The sequence below is a fragment of the Bos mutus genome, chromosome 19, assembly GCF_027580195.1.
Source record: "Bos mutus isolate GX-2022 chromosome 19, NWIPB_WYAK_1.1, whole genome shotgun sequence".
Taxonomy (NCBI): Eukaryota; Metazoa; Chordata; class Mammalia; order Artiodactyla; family Bovidae; genus Bos; species Bos mutus.
Window position 1 is genome coordinate 6,997,925 of NC_091635.1, and position 17,489 is coordinate 7,015,413.

General features: G+C 43.4%; 1 protein-coding gene across 3 annotated transcripts in view; it reads left to right on the top strand.

The window, feature by feature from the left end:
* The first annotated feature begins 10,593 nt into the window (after positions 1–10,593).
* The window catches only part of NUP85 (nucleoporin 85), a 28,088-nt gene continuing 21,192 nt past the window's right edge, over positions 10,594–17,489 (top strand). Inside the window, exons 1-2 of one of the 3 annotated variants that reach the window (XM_070389059.1) lie at positions 10,594–10,859; positions 16,013–16,106. In XM_070389059.1, coding sequence (XP_070245160.1) covers positions 10,827–10,859; positions 16,013–16,106 — 127 coding nt within the window. In that variant the 5' untranslated portion in view covers positions 10,594–10,826. Of the gene's footprint in view, positions 10,860–11,249; positions 11,388–11,653; positions 11,673–16,012; positions 16,107–17,489 lie in introns of those variants that run through there. The other 2 variants (XM_005907938.3, XM_070389058.1) reach the window with 2 other exon arrangements.

Below are 17,489 nucleotides of genomic sequence, written 5' to 3' on the forward strand. Positions count from 1 at the left end.
CGGCAGGCTACAGTCTATGGAATTGCAATATTCGAACACAACTTAGCAACTAAAACCAAACACCAGGTCTTAGTTGCAGCATGTGGGAACCTGCATCGTAAGTGTGGAGTCTTAGCCACCGGACCACCAGAGAAGTCCCTGATCCCAGGTCTTCTGTTGCCATCACACATCTTCCCAGGCTTATAGGATGGCAGAACCATCAAAGAGGAACATGTCATGTCAAACTTAGACTCAGTAAAATGTGGGGGACTCCAATAATCAAATGGTTGTTTAGTTGTTAGCTTCGAGGTAACAGGGGGGTCCTACAATATCATCCCCCCTTCTAAAGTTCTGCTAAATTACAAAAATCACCTTCAGGCAAAGGAGCTCTATAGAGTCATTACGTGTATTCAAACATGTGAACAACACATGTTCCAATGACAAACTGGAGTTCTGTGAGCTGAGCCTAGGCAATCTACTAAAACTGAATACTGAGAGTCTCTGCAACTGCCAGGGGAAACAAACTGTGAAAAATATAAATTTCCCAACATTAAGATTTTCCCTCTATCTTTTCCATAGGAGTGGGAAGTTTGTGGGGAGGCTGTGCGCTGGAAAAGGGTGTTTTGGGGAGAGAAAGTACATGGAGTAATATACATCGAAAAACTGGCAAACGTTAATTGAGTGATTACTATGTGGGGATTCTGTGCTAAGCCTTTAATCCTCACAAAGCCTGTATTATTATTATTCCCATTTTGCAGGCGAAGAAACTGAGACGAAGAAAGTTCAGGTAACTTGGTCACCCAGCTTGAAGTGGTAGATTCAGTAGACCTGAGACTTCTGACTCAGAGCCGAGTTTGATTACTGCAGGATTGCATCCAGGCCGCAGTGGAAGGCCTCAGAGAGATGAAAATGTGCAGGAAAAAAGTCCCAGAATAGTAGTGGGAGCACAAGTTGTTTTGACTTATTTTTATATATAAAGTTTTATTTATTTTTGGCTGTGCTGGGTCTTTGCTGCTGCACGAGCTTTCCTCTAGTTGCAGAGAGCAGGGGCTACTCTCTAGTTGCAGAGAGCACAGGCTTCTCGTTGCAGTAGCTTCTCTTGTGGAGCACAAACTCTAGGGTGCTCTAGAGTTTGTGCTACATGGGCTTCAGTAGCTACAGCATGTGGCTCAGTAGTCGTGGCACACGGGCTCAGTTGCTTCGCAGCATGTGGGATCTCCCTGACCTAGGGATTGAAACTGTATCTCCTACATTGGCAAGATTCTTTCCACTGAGCCACCTGGGAAGCCCCAGGAATAATGAGTATTCAATTCCTGAATACTGCAGGAAATCTGAAGACAACATCACAGAATCTCTCGTGGAAACCTTCCAACTTTCTACCCTTGGATCATGGCAAAGAAGATGGGACCCAAGCTTGCACCAGCAGTCAAAGCCAAGAAGCTGGTACATTTCACTTTAAATGTATCAGCTGGAGTATTAAATGTAGGGAAATATTGTTCCATTTCACAGTACAATCGCTGAAATTTTTCTATTATAGTATAGTTATTTTACAATGTTATGTTAGTTTCAAGTGAACAGCAAAAGTGATTCAGTTATATATGTGTATCTTTTTTAGATTCTTTTCTGTTATAGGTTATTACAAGGTATTGAGTATAGTTCTCTGTGCTATATAGTAGGTCCTTAATTGCTTACCTATTTTATACATATTAGTGTGTATGCATGCATTAGTGTATATATGCTAATTCAAAACTCCTGGTTTGTTCCCCCTCCTTGCTATTCCCTTTGTTAACCATAAATTTGTTTTCTATGTCTTTGAGTCTATTTCTGTTTTGTAAGTTCAATTTGTATCAGTTTTTTAGATTCCACATGTAAGTGACAGGCTTCCTTGGTGACGCGGACAGTAAAGAATATGCCTGATATATTTGTCTTTCTCTGACTTAATATGATAATCTCTAGATATATCCATATTGCTGCAAATGGCATTATTTCACTATTTTTTTAATAGCTGAGTAATATTCCATTTTGAGAATTATGGCTCAAAATTCTCCAAGCCAGGCTTCAGCAATACGTGAACCGTGAACTTCCTGATGTTCAAGCTGGTTTTAGAAAAGGAAGAGGAACCAGAGATCAAATTGCCAACATCCACTGGATCATGGAAAAAGCAAGAGAGTTCCAGAAAAGCATCTATTTCTGCTTTATTGACTATGCCAAAGCCTTTGACTGTGGGATCACAATAAACTGTGGAACATTCTGAAAGAGATGGGAATACCAGACCACCTGACCTGCCTCTTGAGAAATTTGTATGCAGGTCAGGAAGCAAGAGTTAGAACTGGACATGGAATAACAAACTGGTTCCAAATAGGAAAAGGAGTACGTCAAGGCTGTATATTGTCACCCTGCTTGTTTAACTTCTATGCAGAGTACATCATGAGAAACGCTGGGCTGGAAGAAGCACAAGCTGGAATCAAGATTGCTGGGAGAAATATCACTAACCTCAGACATGCAGATGACACCACCCTTATGGCAGAAAGTGAAGAGCAACTCAAAAGCCTCTTGATGAAAGTGAAAGTGGAGAGTGAAAAAGTTGGCTTAAAGCTCAACATTCAGAAAACGAAGATCATGGCATCCGGTCTCACCACTTCATGGGAAATAGATGGGGAAACAGTGGAAACAGTGTCAGACTTTACTTTTTGGGGCTCCAAAATCACTGCAGATGGTGACTGCAGCCATGAAATTAAAAGACGCTTACTCCTTGGAAGGAAAGTTATGACCAACCTAGATAGCATATTGAAAAGCAGAGACATTACTTTGCCAACAAAGGTTCATCTAGTTAAGGCTATGGTTTTTCCTGTGGTCATGTATGGATGTGAGAGTTGGAGTGTGAAGAAGGCTGAGTGCCAAAGAATTGATGCTTTTGAACTGTGGTGTTGGAGTAGACTCTTGAGAGTCCCTTGGACTGCAAGGAGATCCAACCAGTCCATTCTGAAGGAGATTGCCCTGGGATTTCTTTGGAAGGAATGATGCTAAAGCTGAAACTCCAGTACTTTGGCCACCTCATGCGAAGAGTGGACTCATTGGAAAAGACTCTGATGCTGGGGGGGATTGGGGGCAGGAGGAGAAGGGGACGACAGAGGATAAGATGGCTGGATGGCATCACTGACTTGATGGACATGAGTCTGGGTGAACTCCGGGAGTTGGTGATGGACAGGGAGGCCTGGCGTGCTGCGATTCATGGGGTCGCAGAGTCGGACACAACTGAGTGACCAAACTGAACTGAACTGAATATTCCATCACTGAACATTAATATTTACATTGCACAAACATAACTTAATGAATGGTCCTGTAAGCTTTTTGAGGGCAAGTATTGTCACTTTTCAGTTTCATAGTCTCTGCAAATAACAAGTTCCTGAGAGCAAGCGTTGGATAAACGTTCACTGACTGACCTTCGCAATAGTAACGTAGTACCTGGCGTGAGAATACCAGAAACGCTTGATTTAGGGTTCCTGCAAGGTGTTGTATCAGGAATGCAATCTCTACACTGGTACGACAATTGCAAGTTCTTCTATCCTGTGAAACGCTCCAGTCCTACTCCTTTGTCCATTACTGGATTCAGGAAGGATCTGTTGTGTTTCTAAGATGAACAGAAACAAACTGAACAAAGTTTATATTTTGCAATTGTGCCAAATAGAGATAATAGCTGTACTCTTCAAGCTCCTCTCTGTGACTGGTTACTCTCACCCTAAGGTAGGGAAGGCAGAGTTGGAAGGATGGTTCTCAAAGGATGGTCCCTTGGGCAACATCACTTGGGAACTTGTTAGAAGTACAAATTAGAATAGATTCAGGCCCTAGCTCAGACTTACTGAGTTAGAAGTTCTGGGGAAAGAGTCCAAGAATCAGTGGCTTAGAAAGCCCTCTAGATAATTCTGAAGTTTACTAAAGTTTGAGAACCACAGGGCTAGAGCAGCTTTAACTCCATTTCTCAATCGAAGTCTTATGTACATTAGTATGGCTATAAAGATGCTTGCTCCTTGGAAGAAACGTTATGATGAACCTAGACAGGATATTAAAAAGCAGAGATGTTACTTTGCCAACAAAAGTCCATCTAGTCAAAGCTATGGTTTTTCCAGTAGTCATGTATAGATATATACATGAATTATATACATCACCCAGGAATTGATGCTTTTGAACTGTGGTGTTGGAGAAGACTTTTGAGAGTCCCTTGGACTGCAAGGAGATCCAACCAGTCCATCCTAAAGGAAATCAGTCCTGATTATTTGTTGGAAGGACTGATGCTAAAGCTGAAACTCCCAACACTTTGGCCACCTGATGCAAAGAACTGACTCAGGAAAAGACCCTGATGCTGGAAAAGATTGAAGGCAGAAGGGGATGACAGAGGATGAGATGGTTGGATGGCATCACCAACTCGATGGACATGAGTCTGAGTAAACACCGGGAGCTGGTGATGGACAGGAGGCCTGGTGTGCTGCAGTCCATGGGTTTGCAAAGAGTCAGACACAACTGAGCAACTGAACTGAAGTGATGGCTATAAAACAGGTTTTTTACAAAATGGCCTTATTCATGTATGTGTGCATATATATCTACATTTGTATTTAAAATATTTATCAGTAAAATATTTTTTAAAGAATAAAAAATTTTAATTCACATTCCCATAAGGCAACACTTAATTCCCAATCCTTATCCACATGTAAATTTCTTCATATAATTGTAGGAAGTTTAACTTGGTCTTAAATTTTTAAAAATTTTAAATTACGTGGTAAACATGCTAAAAGGTAACGTTTTCTTTTTTATTTTTTAAAAGCATTTATTTGGCTGTGTCCAATCTTAGTTGCAGCACACAGGATCTCTGATCTTCAGTCTTCACTGTGGCAGGCAGGTTCTTTTTTTTCAGTTGTGGCATGTGGGATCTAGTTCCCTGACCAGGGATCAAATCCCAGCCACCAGCATTAGGTTAGGGCTACCTGCACCACCCTATTTATTATTAATGGTTGTCTGAGGAGGCCTTGCAAATAGCTGAGAAAGGCAAAAGAGAAGCAAAAGGCAAAGGAGAAAAGGAAAGTATACCCATCTGAATGCAGAATTCCAAAGAAAAGCAAGGAGAGATGAGAAAGCCTTCCTAAGTGAACAATGCAAAGAAATAGAGGAAAACAATAGAATGGGAAAGACTAGAGATCTCTTCAAGAAAATTAGAGATCCAATGGAACATTTCATGCAAAGATGGACTCAAAAAAGGACAGAAACGGTATGAACCTAACAGAAGCAGAAGATATTAAGAGGTGGCAAGAATACACAGAAAGTGAAAAGGGAAAGTGAAAGTTGCTCAGTTGTGTCCGACTCTCTGTGACCCCATGGACTGTAGTCCATGGAATTCTCCAGGCCAGAATACTGGAGTGGGTAGCCTTTCCCTTCTCCAGGGGATCTTCCCAACTCAGGGAGCCAACCCAGGTCTCCTGTATTGCAGGCGGATTCTATACCACTGAGCTTACTTGGGAAGCAGAAGAAGTATACAAAAAAAAATCTTAATGACCCACATAACCATAATAGTGTGATCACTCACCTAGAGCCAGACATTTTGGAGTGTGAAGTCAAGTGGGCCTTAGGAAGTATCACTATGAACAAAGCTAGAGGTGATGGAATTCCAGCTGGGCTATTTCAAATCCTAAAAGATGATGTTGTTAAAGTGCTTCACTCAATATGCCAGCAAATTTGGAAAACAGCAGTGGCCACAGGACTAGAAAAGGTCAGGTTTCATCCCAATCCCAAAGAAAGGCAGTGCCAAAGAATGTAACTACGCGCAACTGCACTCAATTCACATGCTATTTATTATTAAATAGGCCCTATTTATTATTACTGATTTTTTTTCCAAAAAATTTAAAAACTCTTTACTGATTTTGTTACAATATTGATTCTGTTTTATCTTTTGGTCCTTTTGCCACGAGGCATGTGGGATCTTAGCTTCCCAGCCAGGAATCAAACCTGCACCCCCTGTATTGGAAGATGAAGTCTTAGCCACTTGACCACCAGGGAAACCCCCTATTTATTATTATTATCTTTTGGCTCCACGTAAGGGCTTGTGGGTTATTAGTTTCTTGACCAGGGATTGAACCTAGGCCCTAGGCAATAAAATTGCAGAGTCTTAACCACTGGACCACCAAAGAATTTCCAAGATAACTTTTTTCCAATTGTGAGAGTAATAATACACACTCTTGTCAATATATTTTTCTGCATAAATAGTGATAGCTTTTATTATTGTTTTTTACAAAATTGAGAAAATTTTTAATTACACTTCATTGTGGACTTCCCTGTTGGTCCAGTGGTTAAGAATCAGCCTGCAGATGCAGAGGACAGGCGTTCCATCTTTGGTCAGGGAAGATACCACATGCTGAAGGGCAACTAAGCCCAGTTTCAGAAAGCTGAAACTACTGAGCCCACGAACCACAACTACTGAAGACTGGGGCGCTCCAGAGTCGGTGCTGTGCAACAAGAGAAACCACCGCAAAGAGACGTCTGTGCAGAACAACTGGAATAGAGTAGCCCCCACTTGCCACAAAAGACCTAGGGCAGCGAAAAATTAAATAAACAAAATTTAAACATAAGACTTTACTGAATTTTATCTTTATAAACATTTGCTATAATTACCTTTTCCACGCGTGCATGTGCGCTCACTTGTGTCACACTCTCTGCGACCCCATGGACTGTAGCAAGCCAGGCTCCTCTGTCCATGGGATTCTCCAGGCAAGCATACTGGAGTGGGTTGCCATTTCCTTCTCCAGGGGATCTTCCCGACCCCGGGAATGAATCGGAGTCTACCTGCATTGGCAGGCAGATTCTTTACCACCAAGCCACCTGGGAAGTCTTATCTTCTTTCTTTTAATTACCTCTTGCTATTGCTGTTGCTATTTGCTAAGTCACTTCAGCCGTGTCCGACTCTGTGCGACCTCATAGACGGCAGCCCACCAGGCTTCCCCATCCCTGGGATTCTCCAGGCAAGAACACTGGAGTGGGTTGCCATTTCCTTCTCCAATACTTGTCTTAACTCCTCTATTTCTTTTAGCTACTCAATTTTGTGTTGCGCCTGTTCAATTCAATCATAGTGCCTACAACTGGGTACAAATCAAATTTCATTTACAAAATATACATGATAATGCCTCTCTGGATGTACATTTACTGCAAAAAGGAAATCTTTAAAACTTTTAATTACCTCTTAATGACTACATAATCCTTCTCTAACTGTGAGACATTTCTTACTTCCCTTTTTTTGGCAACTATTCAAATGTCTCTTGATTATTTCCTGGAAGTGAATTTATGTGAGGAAAAAGAAGGACTTCTGTGGCGTTCCAGCTGTTAACACTTCGCCTTCCAATGCAGGGGGTGCAGGTTTGATCCCTGATCAGGGAGCTGTGATTCTGCATGCCTTGGGGGCCAAAACACCAAAACATAAAACAAAAGCAACGTTGTAACAAATTCAATGAAGAATTTTAAAATGGTTCACATAAAAACATGTTAAAAAAAATTTCTTGACTTTTCCATGCTCTTATGTCTTTGTAATTCTTCTGAATAGATGAATATTTCATTGATATTAACTATACTAAGCTGTTCCTCTCTTCCTGTGGTTGAATATCTATGCCAGTAGCTCTTAAAAGAGGTGACTTTGCCCCTGAGGGGACACTAGGAATATCTAGAGACTTTTTTTCCCCTTCCAGTTTTAATGAGATATAATTGACACAACGGAACTATACAGAATAATGACTTACATGTATCATGAAATGAGGACCCCCGTAGGTTTACTGAACATGTCATAAACATACAAAATTAAAGAAATAGAAATTGTTTTCCTTGTGATGAGAACTCAGGATTTATTCTCATAACAACTTTCATATGTAACATACAGCAGTGTTAATTACATTTGTCATGTTAATTACATTTGTCATGTTGTATATTACATCCCTATACTTACTTTGGAGAAGGCAATGGCACCGCACTCCAGTACTCTTGCCTGGAAAATCCCATGGATGGAGGAGCCTGGTAGACTGCAGTCCGTGGGTCACTAAGTCAGACACGACTGAGTGACTTCACTTTCACTTTTCGCTTTCATGTACTGGAGAAGGAAATGGCAACCCACTCCAGTGTTCTTGCCTGGAGAATCCCAGGGACAGGGGAGCCCGGTGGGCTGCTGTCTATGGGGTCACACAGAGTCAGACACAACTGAAGTGACTTAGCAACTTAGCAAGTACTTACTTATAACTGGAATTTTATATCTTTCGACAGTCTTCATCCAGTCCTCACACCTACATCTTCTAGAGACTTGGTTGTCACAACTGTCAAGGGTATTATTGGCATCTACTGAACAGAGGTTAGATTCTGTTCAACAGCCTTCAGTGAACAGGACAGCTCTGTTTTGTCACTCAAGTTACTTTTTTTCTCAGGTCTTCTTCTGAGGATGTTTTTTCCTTCTGGTCTTTCATGTTTACCAGAATATTTTTTTTTTTTTGGTCTTATATTGGAGTACAATAGATTAATGGCCTTCCCCTGGTGGCTCATTGGTAAAGACTCCACCTGCAATGCAGGAGATGCAAAAGATGCGGATTCGACCTTGGGTTGGGAAGATTCCCCTGAAGAAGGAAATGGCAACCCCTCCAGTATTCTCTTCTGGGAACTCCCTTGGACAGGGGTGCCTGGCGGGCTACAGTCCAGAGGGTCACAAAGAGTTGGATATGACTGAGCAACTGTACACACACAGTTGATTAGCAATGTGTTACTTTCAGGTGTACAAAGTGATTCAGTAGCAAAGTGATTCAGTTATATGTATACATGTATCTATTCCTTTTCAAATTCTTTTCAGAATAATTTTTTTCTGGAGGAAATTAGACATTTCTATCAATGTCTTATTAAGCTTGGGATTTCTTTGGAAGGAATGATGCTAAAGCTGAAACTCCAGTACTTTGGCCACCTCATGCGAAGAGTGGACTCATTGGAAAAGACTCTGATGCTGGGAGGGATTGGGGGCAGGAGGAGAAGGGGACGACAGAGGATGAGATGGCTGGATGGCATCACTGACTCGATGGACGTGAGTCTCAGTGAACTTCGGGAGTTGGTGATGGACAGGGAGGCCTGGGGTGCTGCGATTCATGGGGTCGCAAAGAGTCGGACACGACTGAGCGACTGATCTGATCTGATCTAACTTCATTTCTGATGCTTTAAAAACTTTCAATAGAGCAGCTATAATAGCCAGTTTTTAAAAACTCATTTATCTGCTACTAAGAGTTTATTTTACATTTGGAAACTATCAGGCTTCTTTTCACCCACTAAAAAATGGATATGACTGTAATTTCTCATAGCCACACCAATGGTGTCAAAAATGCTCAGATCAGAGAAACTTTGTGAAACATTTGGAAAATGCAACAAGACATAGATGGTAGAACAGCGTGGAATTTTGTGTGAAACTACATTAAATTTCATCCTATGGATGGCTGACTTCAGAGATACAGATTTGAGTAAAATTGTGATAACCACAGGATTTTTCTCTCTCTACTAAAAATGTATATCTCAAAAGAACAAACTATTGGGGTCACAGGGTTTTCCTAACATTCCAAGTCATCTTATTTCTACTATTCAAATAGGTCGTTGAGAATCATCTCAGTGAAGGAAGTGCTTCCCCAAGTAAATTACTGAAAATTTGTCTTATTTTCATATCGAATTTCTTTTCTAAATAATAAGAGCTGCTACATTTTCAGGCACCATTTCCAAAGGTTTAAGATATCGAATTAGCTCCAGCTTGTTAAAAAACAAACAAAAATGCTCTTATTTGGGAATTCAGAACCAATAATATTCTCTTCTTTGTATGTCTATGCATTTGTAAATATGGCACTCACAAAATAAATAACTCCTTTAGGTCACCGAAGCATTTTTGAAGTTTTCCATAACAAGACCTGGGATTCGAATTCCCTGATTTTTTTTCCTCCTGCTTTTCTTTGGTGAGATAACAAATCAGTTGTTCAGTCGCTAAGCCGCGTTCGACTCTTGCGACTCCATGAACTGTAGTCCGCCAGGCTCCTCTGTCCATGGGATTTTCCCAGCCAAGAGTATGAGAGGGTTGCCATTTTCCTCTGTAGGGGATCTTTCCCACCCAGGGATCGAACCCGCGTCTCGGAATTCTTGACCACTGAGCCACCTAGGAAGCCCATAACAAATCAGTATTTGTGTTCAACTGAGCCCAGGGTCTCCATTTCCCAGCTGTTTCATCTGCATCAATCTCGTCCCCTTCGTGCCTCTGGAGCCTTTTGGGGTAGGGGCTGGTGACGAATACCTTCGTACACAAGCCCGATGGACCAAAGGGGCTCCTGCCATGGAAAAAGCAGCGGCGCCGACGACGCGAGCCTGCAGACCAAGGTGCGGGGAGGAAACCCAGGCTCGGCAGAGGTGGTGACCTCGCTCCCGCCGGGGCCAAACCGAGCGCTCGCCCTCGGCCGCGCACGCGCAGCCGCCTCCCCGCCGCTCCCGCCGTCCCCGGGGGGCCTTCTCTCCGCCCGGCTCAGGGGTGTCCGCGGCGGCGCCGGATCTGGCGAAAGCGGTCCCGTGAGGGCAGGCCGCCCCTGGCGCTGCCTTTCCCGTTCGTGTGGTCGAGGCCAGAAGGAGGGGCGCGTGCGGAGCGCCGCAGAGGAGTGGCCGTGGCTCTGAGGAGAAGCCCTCGCCGCGGCGGGCGGCTGGGCCTGCAGGCAGTGCGGGAGGCGCTCACGCGCGGGTCCTCTCTCGCAGCCGGCCCTGAGCCGGAGCCCTGAGGCGCCAGCCTAGGCGGCACTGCGGGTTCCCGGCGGCTGTGGTGCGGCGCTATGGAGGAGTTCGACGGCGAGCCGACGGTCACTGTAAGGGGGCCCCGAACAGTACGCTTCCCCCCCCCCACCCCGGGGCCCGGAGATTGGGTCCGTCTCGTCCTTGCCGCTGGCGAGGTGCCCGGCCCCTTCACTGTTGCCCCCCGTTCGGAAGTCGCATTAATTCGCTCCCCGCGTGTGGGTCGCGGTGGTCGCTGGGTTTCTGCTCCCTTCTATATTCTGAGGAGTACCTGGCCCTGGAGACCGCCCTCCTAACTCTGTTCCTTTCCATCCCTTGCCTCCCCGACCTCCCTGCTTCTCTGGCTTTTCCTCTTGGGCTTAAGCTTTAATGAGCGGGTTGGAGCCAGGCGGAGGTATTGTACGGCTTTTTTTCTCCCAGCATGGCAACCCACTCCAGTATTCCTGCCTGGAGAATCCCAGGGACAGAGGAGCCTGGTGGGCTGCTGTCTATGGGGTCGCACAGAGTCGGACACGACTGAAATGACTTAACAACAGCAGCAAAGCTTCACGTCGCAGCCCCGTGAGCTTGGCTTCTGCTTGAGCTCGCCCAAGGTTTACCAGGTATAGTTCTCTTGAGAGACTGCTATTGTTCAGTCGCCCGGTCGTGTCCGACTCTTTGGGACCCCATGGACTGCGGCATGCCAGGCCTCCCTGTCCCTCACCACCTCCCAGAGTTTGCTTAAGTTCAGGTTCATTCTATCCGTGATGTTGTCCTGTCATCTCATCCTCTGACGCCCTCTGCTCCTGCCCTCGATCTTTCCCAGCATCAGGGACTTTGCCAAATGAGTCGTCTGTTCTCATCAGATGACCAATACTGGAGCTTCAGCTTCAGCAACAGTCCCTCGAGTGAGTATTCAGGGTTGACCTCTTAAGATTGACTGGTTTAATCTCCTTGCTGTCCAAGGGATTTTCAGGAGTCTTCTCTAGCACCACAGTTCAAAGGCATCAATTCTTTGGCGGTCTTCCCTTTACAGTCCAGCTCTCACAACTGTCCATGACCACTGGGAAGACCACAGCGTTGACCACATGAACCTTTGTCGGCAGTGTCTCTGCTTCTCAACTCACTGCCTAGGATTGTCATCACTTTCCTGTCAAGAAGCAATTGTCTTCTGATTTCATGGCTGCAGTCACCATCTGCAGTGATTTTGGAGCTCAAGAGGAAATCTGTCATTACTTCCACCTTTTCCCCTTCTATTTGCCATGCAGTAATGGGGCCAGATGCCATGATCTTTTTTTTTTTTTTTTTTTTAATATTTAGCCTTAAGCCGACTCTTTCACTCTCCTCCTTCACACTCATCAAGAGGCTCTTTAGTTCCTCTTCACTTTCTGCCATTAGGGTGGTATCATCCGCATATCTAAGTCTGTTGATGTTTCTCCTGCTTCTCTTGATTCTGGCTTGTAACTCACCCAACCCAGCGTTTCTCATGATGTACTCAGCCTATAGATTAAACAGTAACAGCAGACAGCCCTGTCATACTCCTTTCTTGATCTTGAACCGATCAGTTTTTCCATACAGGGTTCTAACTTTGCTTCTTTGCCATTTAGCAGGGCTTACAGGTTACCAAGAGCTAAGAGGTGTAGAATAAGCCTAAGTAGACAGACAGAAATATTTGCCAGTCAGGGAGTATTTCTCAGGAGACAAATGAGATGGTCTGGTATTCCCATCTCTCTAAGAGCTTTCCACAGTTTGTCATGATCCACACAGTCACAGGCTTTAGGGTAGTCCATGAAGCAGAGATAGATGTTTTTCTGAAATTCCCTTGCTTTCTGTATCATCCAGCAAATGTTGGCAATTTGATCTCTAGTTCCTCTTTCTTTTCTAAGCCCAGCTTGGACATCTGGAAGTTCTTGGTGTGCATAATGCTTCAGCCTAGCATGCAAAATTTTAAGCATGATCTTACTAGCATGTGAGATGAGTGCAATTGTCCGATGGTTAGCACATTCTTTGGTACTACCCTTCTTGGGAATTGGGATGAAGATTGACCTTTTCCAGTCCTGTGGCCACTGCTGGGTCTTCCAGACTTGCTGACATAATGAATGCAAAACCTTGATGGTATCCTCCTTTAGGGATTTGAGTAGTTCTGCTGGAATTTCATCACATCCACTAGCTTTAACGGCAGTGCTTCTTTTAAGGCCCACTTGACTTTGCACTCCAGAATGTCTGACTCTGGGTGACTAACCGCACCACTGTAGCAATCCGGTTCATTAAGATATTTTTTATACAGTTCTTCCATGTATTCTTTCAATCTCTTCTTGGTCTTTTCAGCATCTACTAGGTCTTGGGAGAATATCCTGCTTTTTCATTGCTCTGTTTGCTTTCACGTCTGTTTGAACTCTCAGGAAAGTATGTCAGATGTGGATGATATATGATGCTTAGAAGGAGATTCATGGCTGTTAGAAGAGGGATACCTATCCTTCCCCCATCTGGGATGCTCTTCTCTCTCGGGTTTCTATCCCACACATTTTTTTACGTACAAGCTCCAGCAGCCTCTTTGTCAGAAAAGCTTTCCCTGACTTCCCTGACTAGGAAATATTTCCATCTGTCTATTTAGGCTTGTTTTGCATCTGTTAGCTCTTGGTAACCTGTAAGCCCTGCTAAACAGCAAGCTGCTTGACCTTATATTTTTGCTTTTTAGAAAGTTGAAATGCCTTCAGCTTTCTGCTGAAGCCATCAAATTGCAAAGCAGTATGTCACAAAACCAAAAACTGAAAATAGAAGTCAATTCAAAGCTAACTAGACAAGAGACATGAGATCTCAAACAGCAGTGAATGTGGGATGTTACTGTCTATAAAGTTTACTGCTATATCCTATAGAAAGTTAACTTTTAATGCATATGTGAAGTAGTTTAAATGCTAAATATCCATCAAGGACTGTGTCACTGTTTTGGGGGAGGAAAAATAGACTATTGGAATCACTGGGACTTTTTCAGACTACATGTTATCTTGCTTTTCCCTCCTTTACTTATGTCAGAATCTTTGGATGGGGAAACTTTCCCAGTACTCTGTGCGACCCTGGAGAGCTACTTGCTATTGAACCATGACAATTAGGCATGCATTTACAAATGGGATGAAAACAGTCTAAGCTGAGTTTTGCCCCCAGTAGTGATGACTGACTTGTGACAACCCAGCTTTACATTGGTGTTGGGGAGACCAGGTAGGAAGACCAGGTTGGCCTTGTGGACACAGCCTCTCAGAAGGGCATCATCCATAGTCTAGAATCTGAACCTCAACAATGAAAGTTTGAATTCAGTCATGTCTGTATTTGAGAGTTAGTCTGCTCTTTAAGCTTGCTCTATGTGGTGTTGGAGAAGACTCTTGAGAGTCCCTTGGACTGCAAGGAGATCCAACCAGTCCATTCTAAAGGAGATCAGCCCTGGGTGTTCTTTGGGTGGAATGATGCTAAAGCTGAAACTCCAGTACTTTGGCCACCTCATGCGAAGAGTTGACTCATTGGAAAAGACTCTGATGCTGGGAGGGATTGGGGGCAGGAGGAAAAGGGAATGACAGAGGATGAGATGGCTGGATGGCATCACCGACTCCATGGACGTGAGTTTGAGTGAACTCCGGGAGATGGTGATGGACGGGGAGCCCTGGCGTGCTGCGATTCATGGAGTCACAAAGAGTCGGACACAACGGAGCGACTGAACTGAACTGATACACACTCTCAAGAGGCTGATGAATAACCTTGAAAACTATCGTCGCTTTTTGTAGCAGGGTGAATATATCAAGGCTCGTGAAGGCCAGTTAGTAACTAGCAGATTCAGGAATGTTTCAGTGTGGATCCAAAGAGATTAATCTTGAGTAGTTTTTCTAGACCAGTGGTATTATCTTTTTATGTCAAGGACTCTTAAGAAATGTGAGTTATAGTTCTTATCTTTTTTTTTTTCTAAGGGCTTCCCTGGTGGCTCAGCTGGTAAAGAATCTGCCTGCAATGTGGGAGACCTGGGTTGGGAAGATCCCCTGGAGAAGGGAGCAGCTATCCACTCCAGTATTCTGGCCTGGAGAATTCCATGGACTGTATAGTCCATGGGGTCACAAAGAGTCGGACATGACGAGTAACTTTCACTTCACTTCACTTCACTTCACTTCACTTTTTGGTTCTTTCCAGATAAATACCTAGAAGTGGAATTGCTGAGGTATAGGAGAGATGCATGTACTCAGTTGTGCCTGACTCTTTGTGACCCAATGGACTGTAGCCCTCCATGCTCCTCTGTCCATGGGATTTTCCAGGAAAGAATAATGGAGGGGGTTGCCATTTCCTTCTCCAGGGAATCTTCCCCACCTAGGGATCAAACCTGTGTCTCCTGCATTGGCAGGTGGATTCTTTACCTCTAGCGTGACCTCAGTGGGTCATGAGGGAACACAGAGGATTACAAGGGTTGCTCCTAACAGTTGGGGAAGGCTTTGTCCTACTGCGGGAGTGGAATGAGGTTTGGGAATGAGCATCAGAAGTCCCTGTTTTGGGACTTCCCTGGTGGTTCAGTGGATAAGAATCCACCTGCCAATGCGGGGGACACGGGCTCAGTCCTTGTTCCAGGCAGATTTCACATGCCGCGGGACAGCTAAGCCCATGCACTCTAGAGCCTGTGCGCCACAACTGGAGAAGCCACCACAGTGAGAAGCCCGAGCACCACAACTACAGAAGGCCCGTGTTCAGCCATAGATTAAGTTCCTGTTTTGGCTCTTGATTTTATGGATATAGTTCTGGAGGTTAGATAACTCAAAAAGGGTGGATTATGCAGTTGGATTTATGAAGCTGAGACTCAGAGGAATTGGTGTGACTGAGTTGGAGAAAAAAATAAAGCACCATTAAGATGTGACATAGAGGCCAGGGGATTGGAGGTCTTTTTAGTGAGTAACAGCGGTTCAATTCCTGTTTAATTTTTTTAACTGCCCTTTTTCTGAACTACAGATCACTAAATTACCATATAATAATTGATTAGGGGGTAGCTTTCCTTTTTATCAGCACTTGAGAAGTGGCAGGCTGGGTCAAGGTGCCTAACAACTCTCTTGCTCATTTAGGGTCTAACAGACTGGGCTCATCTCAGCCACACTCAGTTGTATTTATAGATTTATAGATTAATAACTTCTACTACCACTGATTACTAGAATTATACTTGCAAGTCAATTGAAAGCAAAGCCTTTAGGAAGAATAACAATTTCTGTGCCTTATTTTTTTTTACTAGTGGATTCCAGGAGTGAATTCCCAGAAGAAGCAAATGTGTTTTGACTGGGGTCCAGGGGAGATGCTGGTGTGTGAAACCTCTTTCAATAAAAAAGGTAGGTTTTTTTGTTTCTCTTGTAGATTATCTGTGTTGGTACAATTGTTTTTTTTTTTCTTTATTCTCTCAGATTTGACTACCTGAGATATGAAAACAATTGAACTTATTTTGTACCATTTTAATTTTTGAAACTTTTTAGCTGTTTAAGATTTTCATTGATTTGTGAGACTTGGCAGATGTTGAGTCCAGGGGAAAAAAGTTAACAATGATCTTCCCAATGTTAAAGAAGGTTTTCTTTATACTTAAAAGCTTGAAGCTTTTTGTTTCCCTTTTTGTCCTGAGTGACTAAATTCTCTTTGTAGTGGTCCCCTCACTATGAATGTTGTCAGATGTCATGGCCCTTACCTTCATTTTTTCATTGTGAACAAAATAACTTGTCCTCTAAGCTCCATCAGGTGTCAGACATGGCTCTTAACCTTTCCGATTGAGACTCCCTATAGGAGCAAGGTAAAATCAACGTCTTGATACTTGATTTTGCTTTCTCCTTTTCAAGAGAGAAATCTCAGGAAATGTTGAAAGGATTATTTTGTGAATCTTTGTCATGTTCTTTATCTAAATATAGAGGTTTTCCTCTTTTGTTGGGAGCACATTGAGCTAATGAAGGTCATACAATTAAGGTAGTATGCAATTCGTGTGATTTTTTTTTTTTTTTAATTAAATTTTTTTGCCACTTGGCATGGCATGTGGGATGTAAGTTCCCTCACTAGGGATTGAACCCATGACCCCTGCATTGGAAGCATGGAGTTGCAACCACTAGACCACCGATGCTCAGTAGTGTCTGACTCTTTGCAATCCTGTGGACTGTAGCCCTCTAGCCTCCGCTGTCCATGGGATTCCCCAGGCAAGGATACTGGAGTGGGATGCCATTTCCTTCTCCAGGGAATCTTTCTGACCCAGGGATCGAACTCTCATCTCCTGTGTCTTCTGCATTGGCGGGCGTGTTCTTTACCACTGTGCCACCTGTGAAGCCCTTCATGTAACTTTTAAGCAGAGTAGTTTTTCTTTATTTTATAGTTTGAAATGATCCCTGATGTTGCCAAATATCTATGGGATATCTTGGTATTGAGAATCTCAAGTTTGGTAGAGTGGTAGAAGTTGCTCAGAAGAGAAACTTCTGTGACTGTGTCTTTCCCTGCTTAATGGGAAAGCTTATCAACGTTTCTAGCTTGTCCTTGATTGTTGGAAACTCAGGATTTTCTTTCTTTTTTTATTTATTGAAATCACATTCACAACAAGCCATTGAACATTATCACAACTTATTTGAGAAGCTGCTGTATGTGAAATTTCCATAAGTTGGTGGTTTATAATTTATCATTACAGAGCCTGTTCATCACTGTTGCAAAATAGTTTAGTCCTTGATTCTTTGTTTTAGGAGTAATGG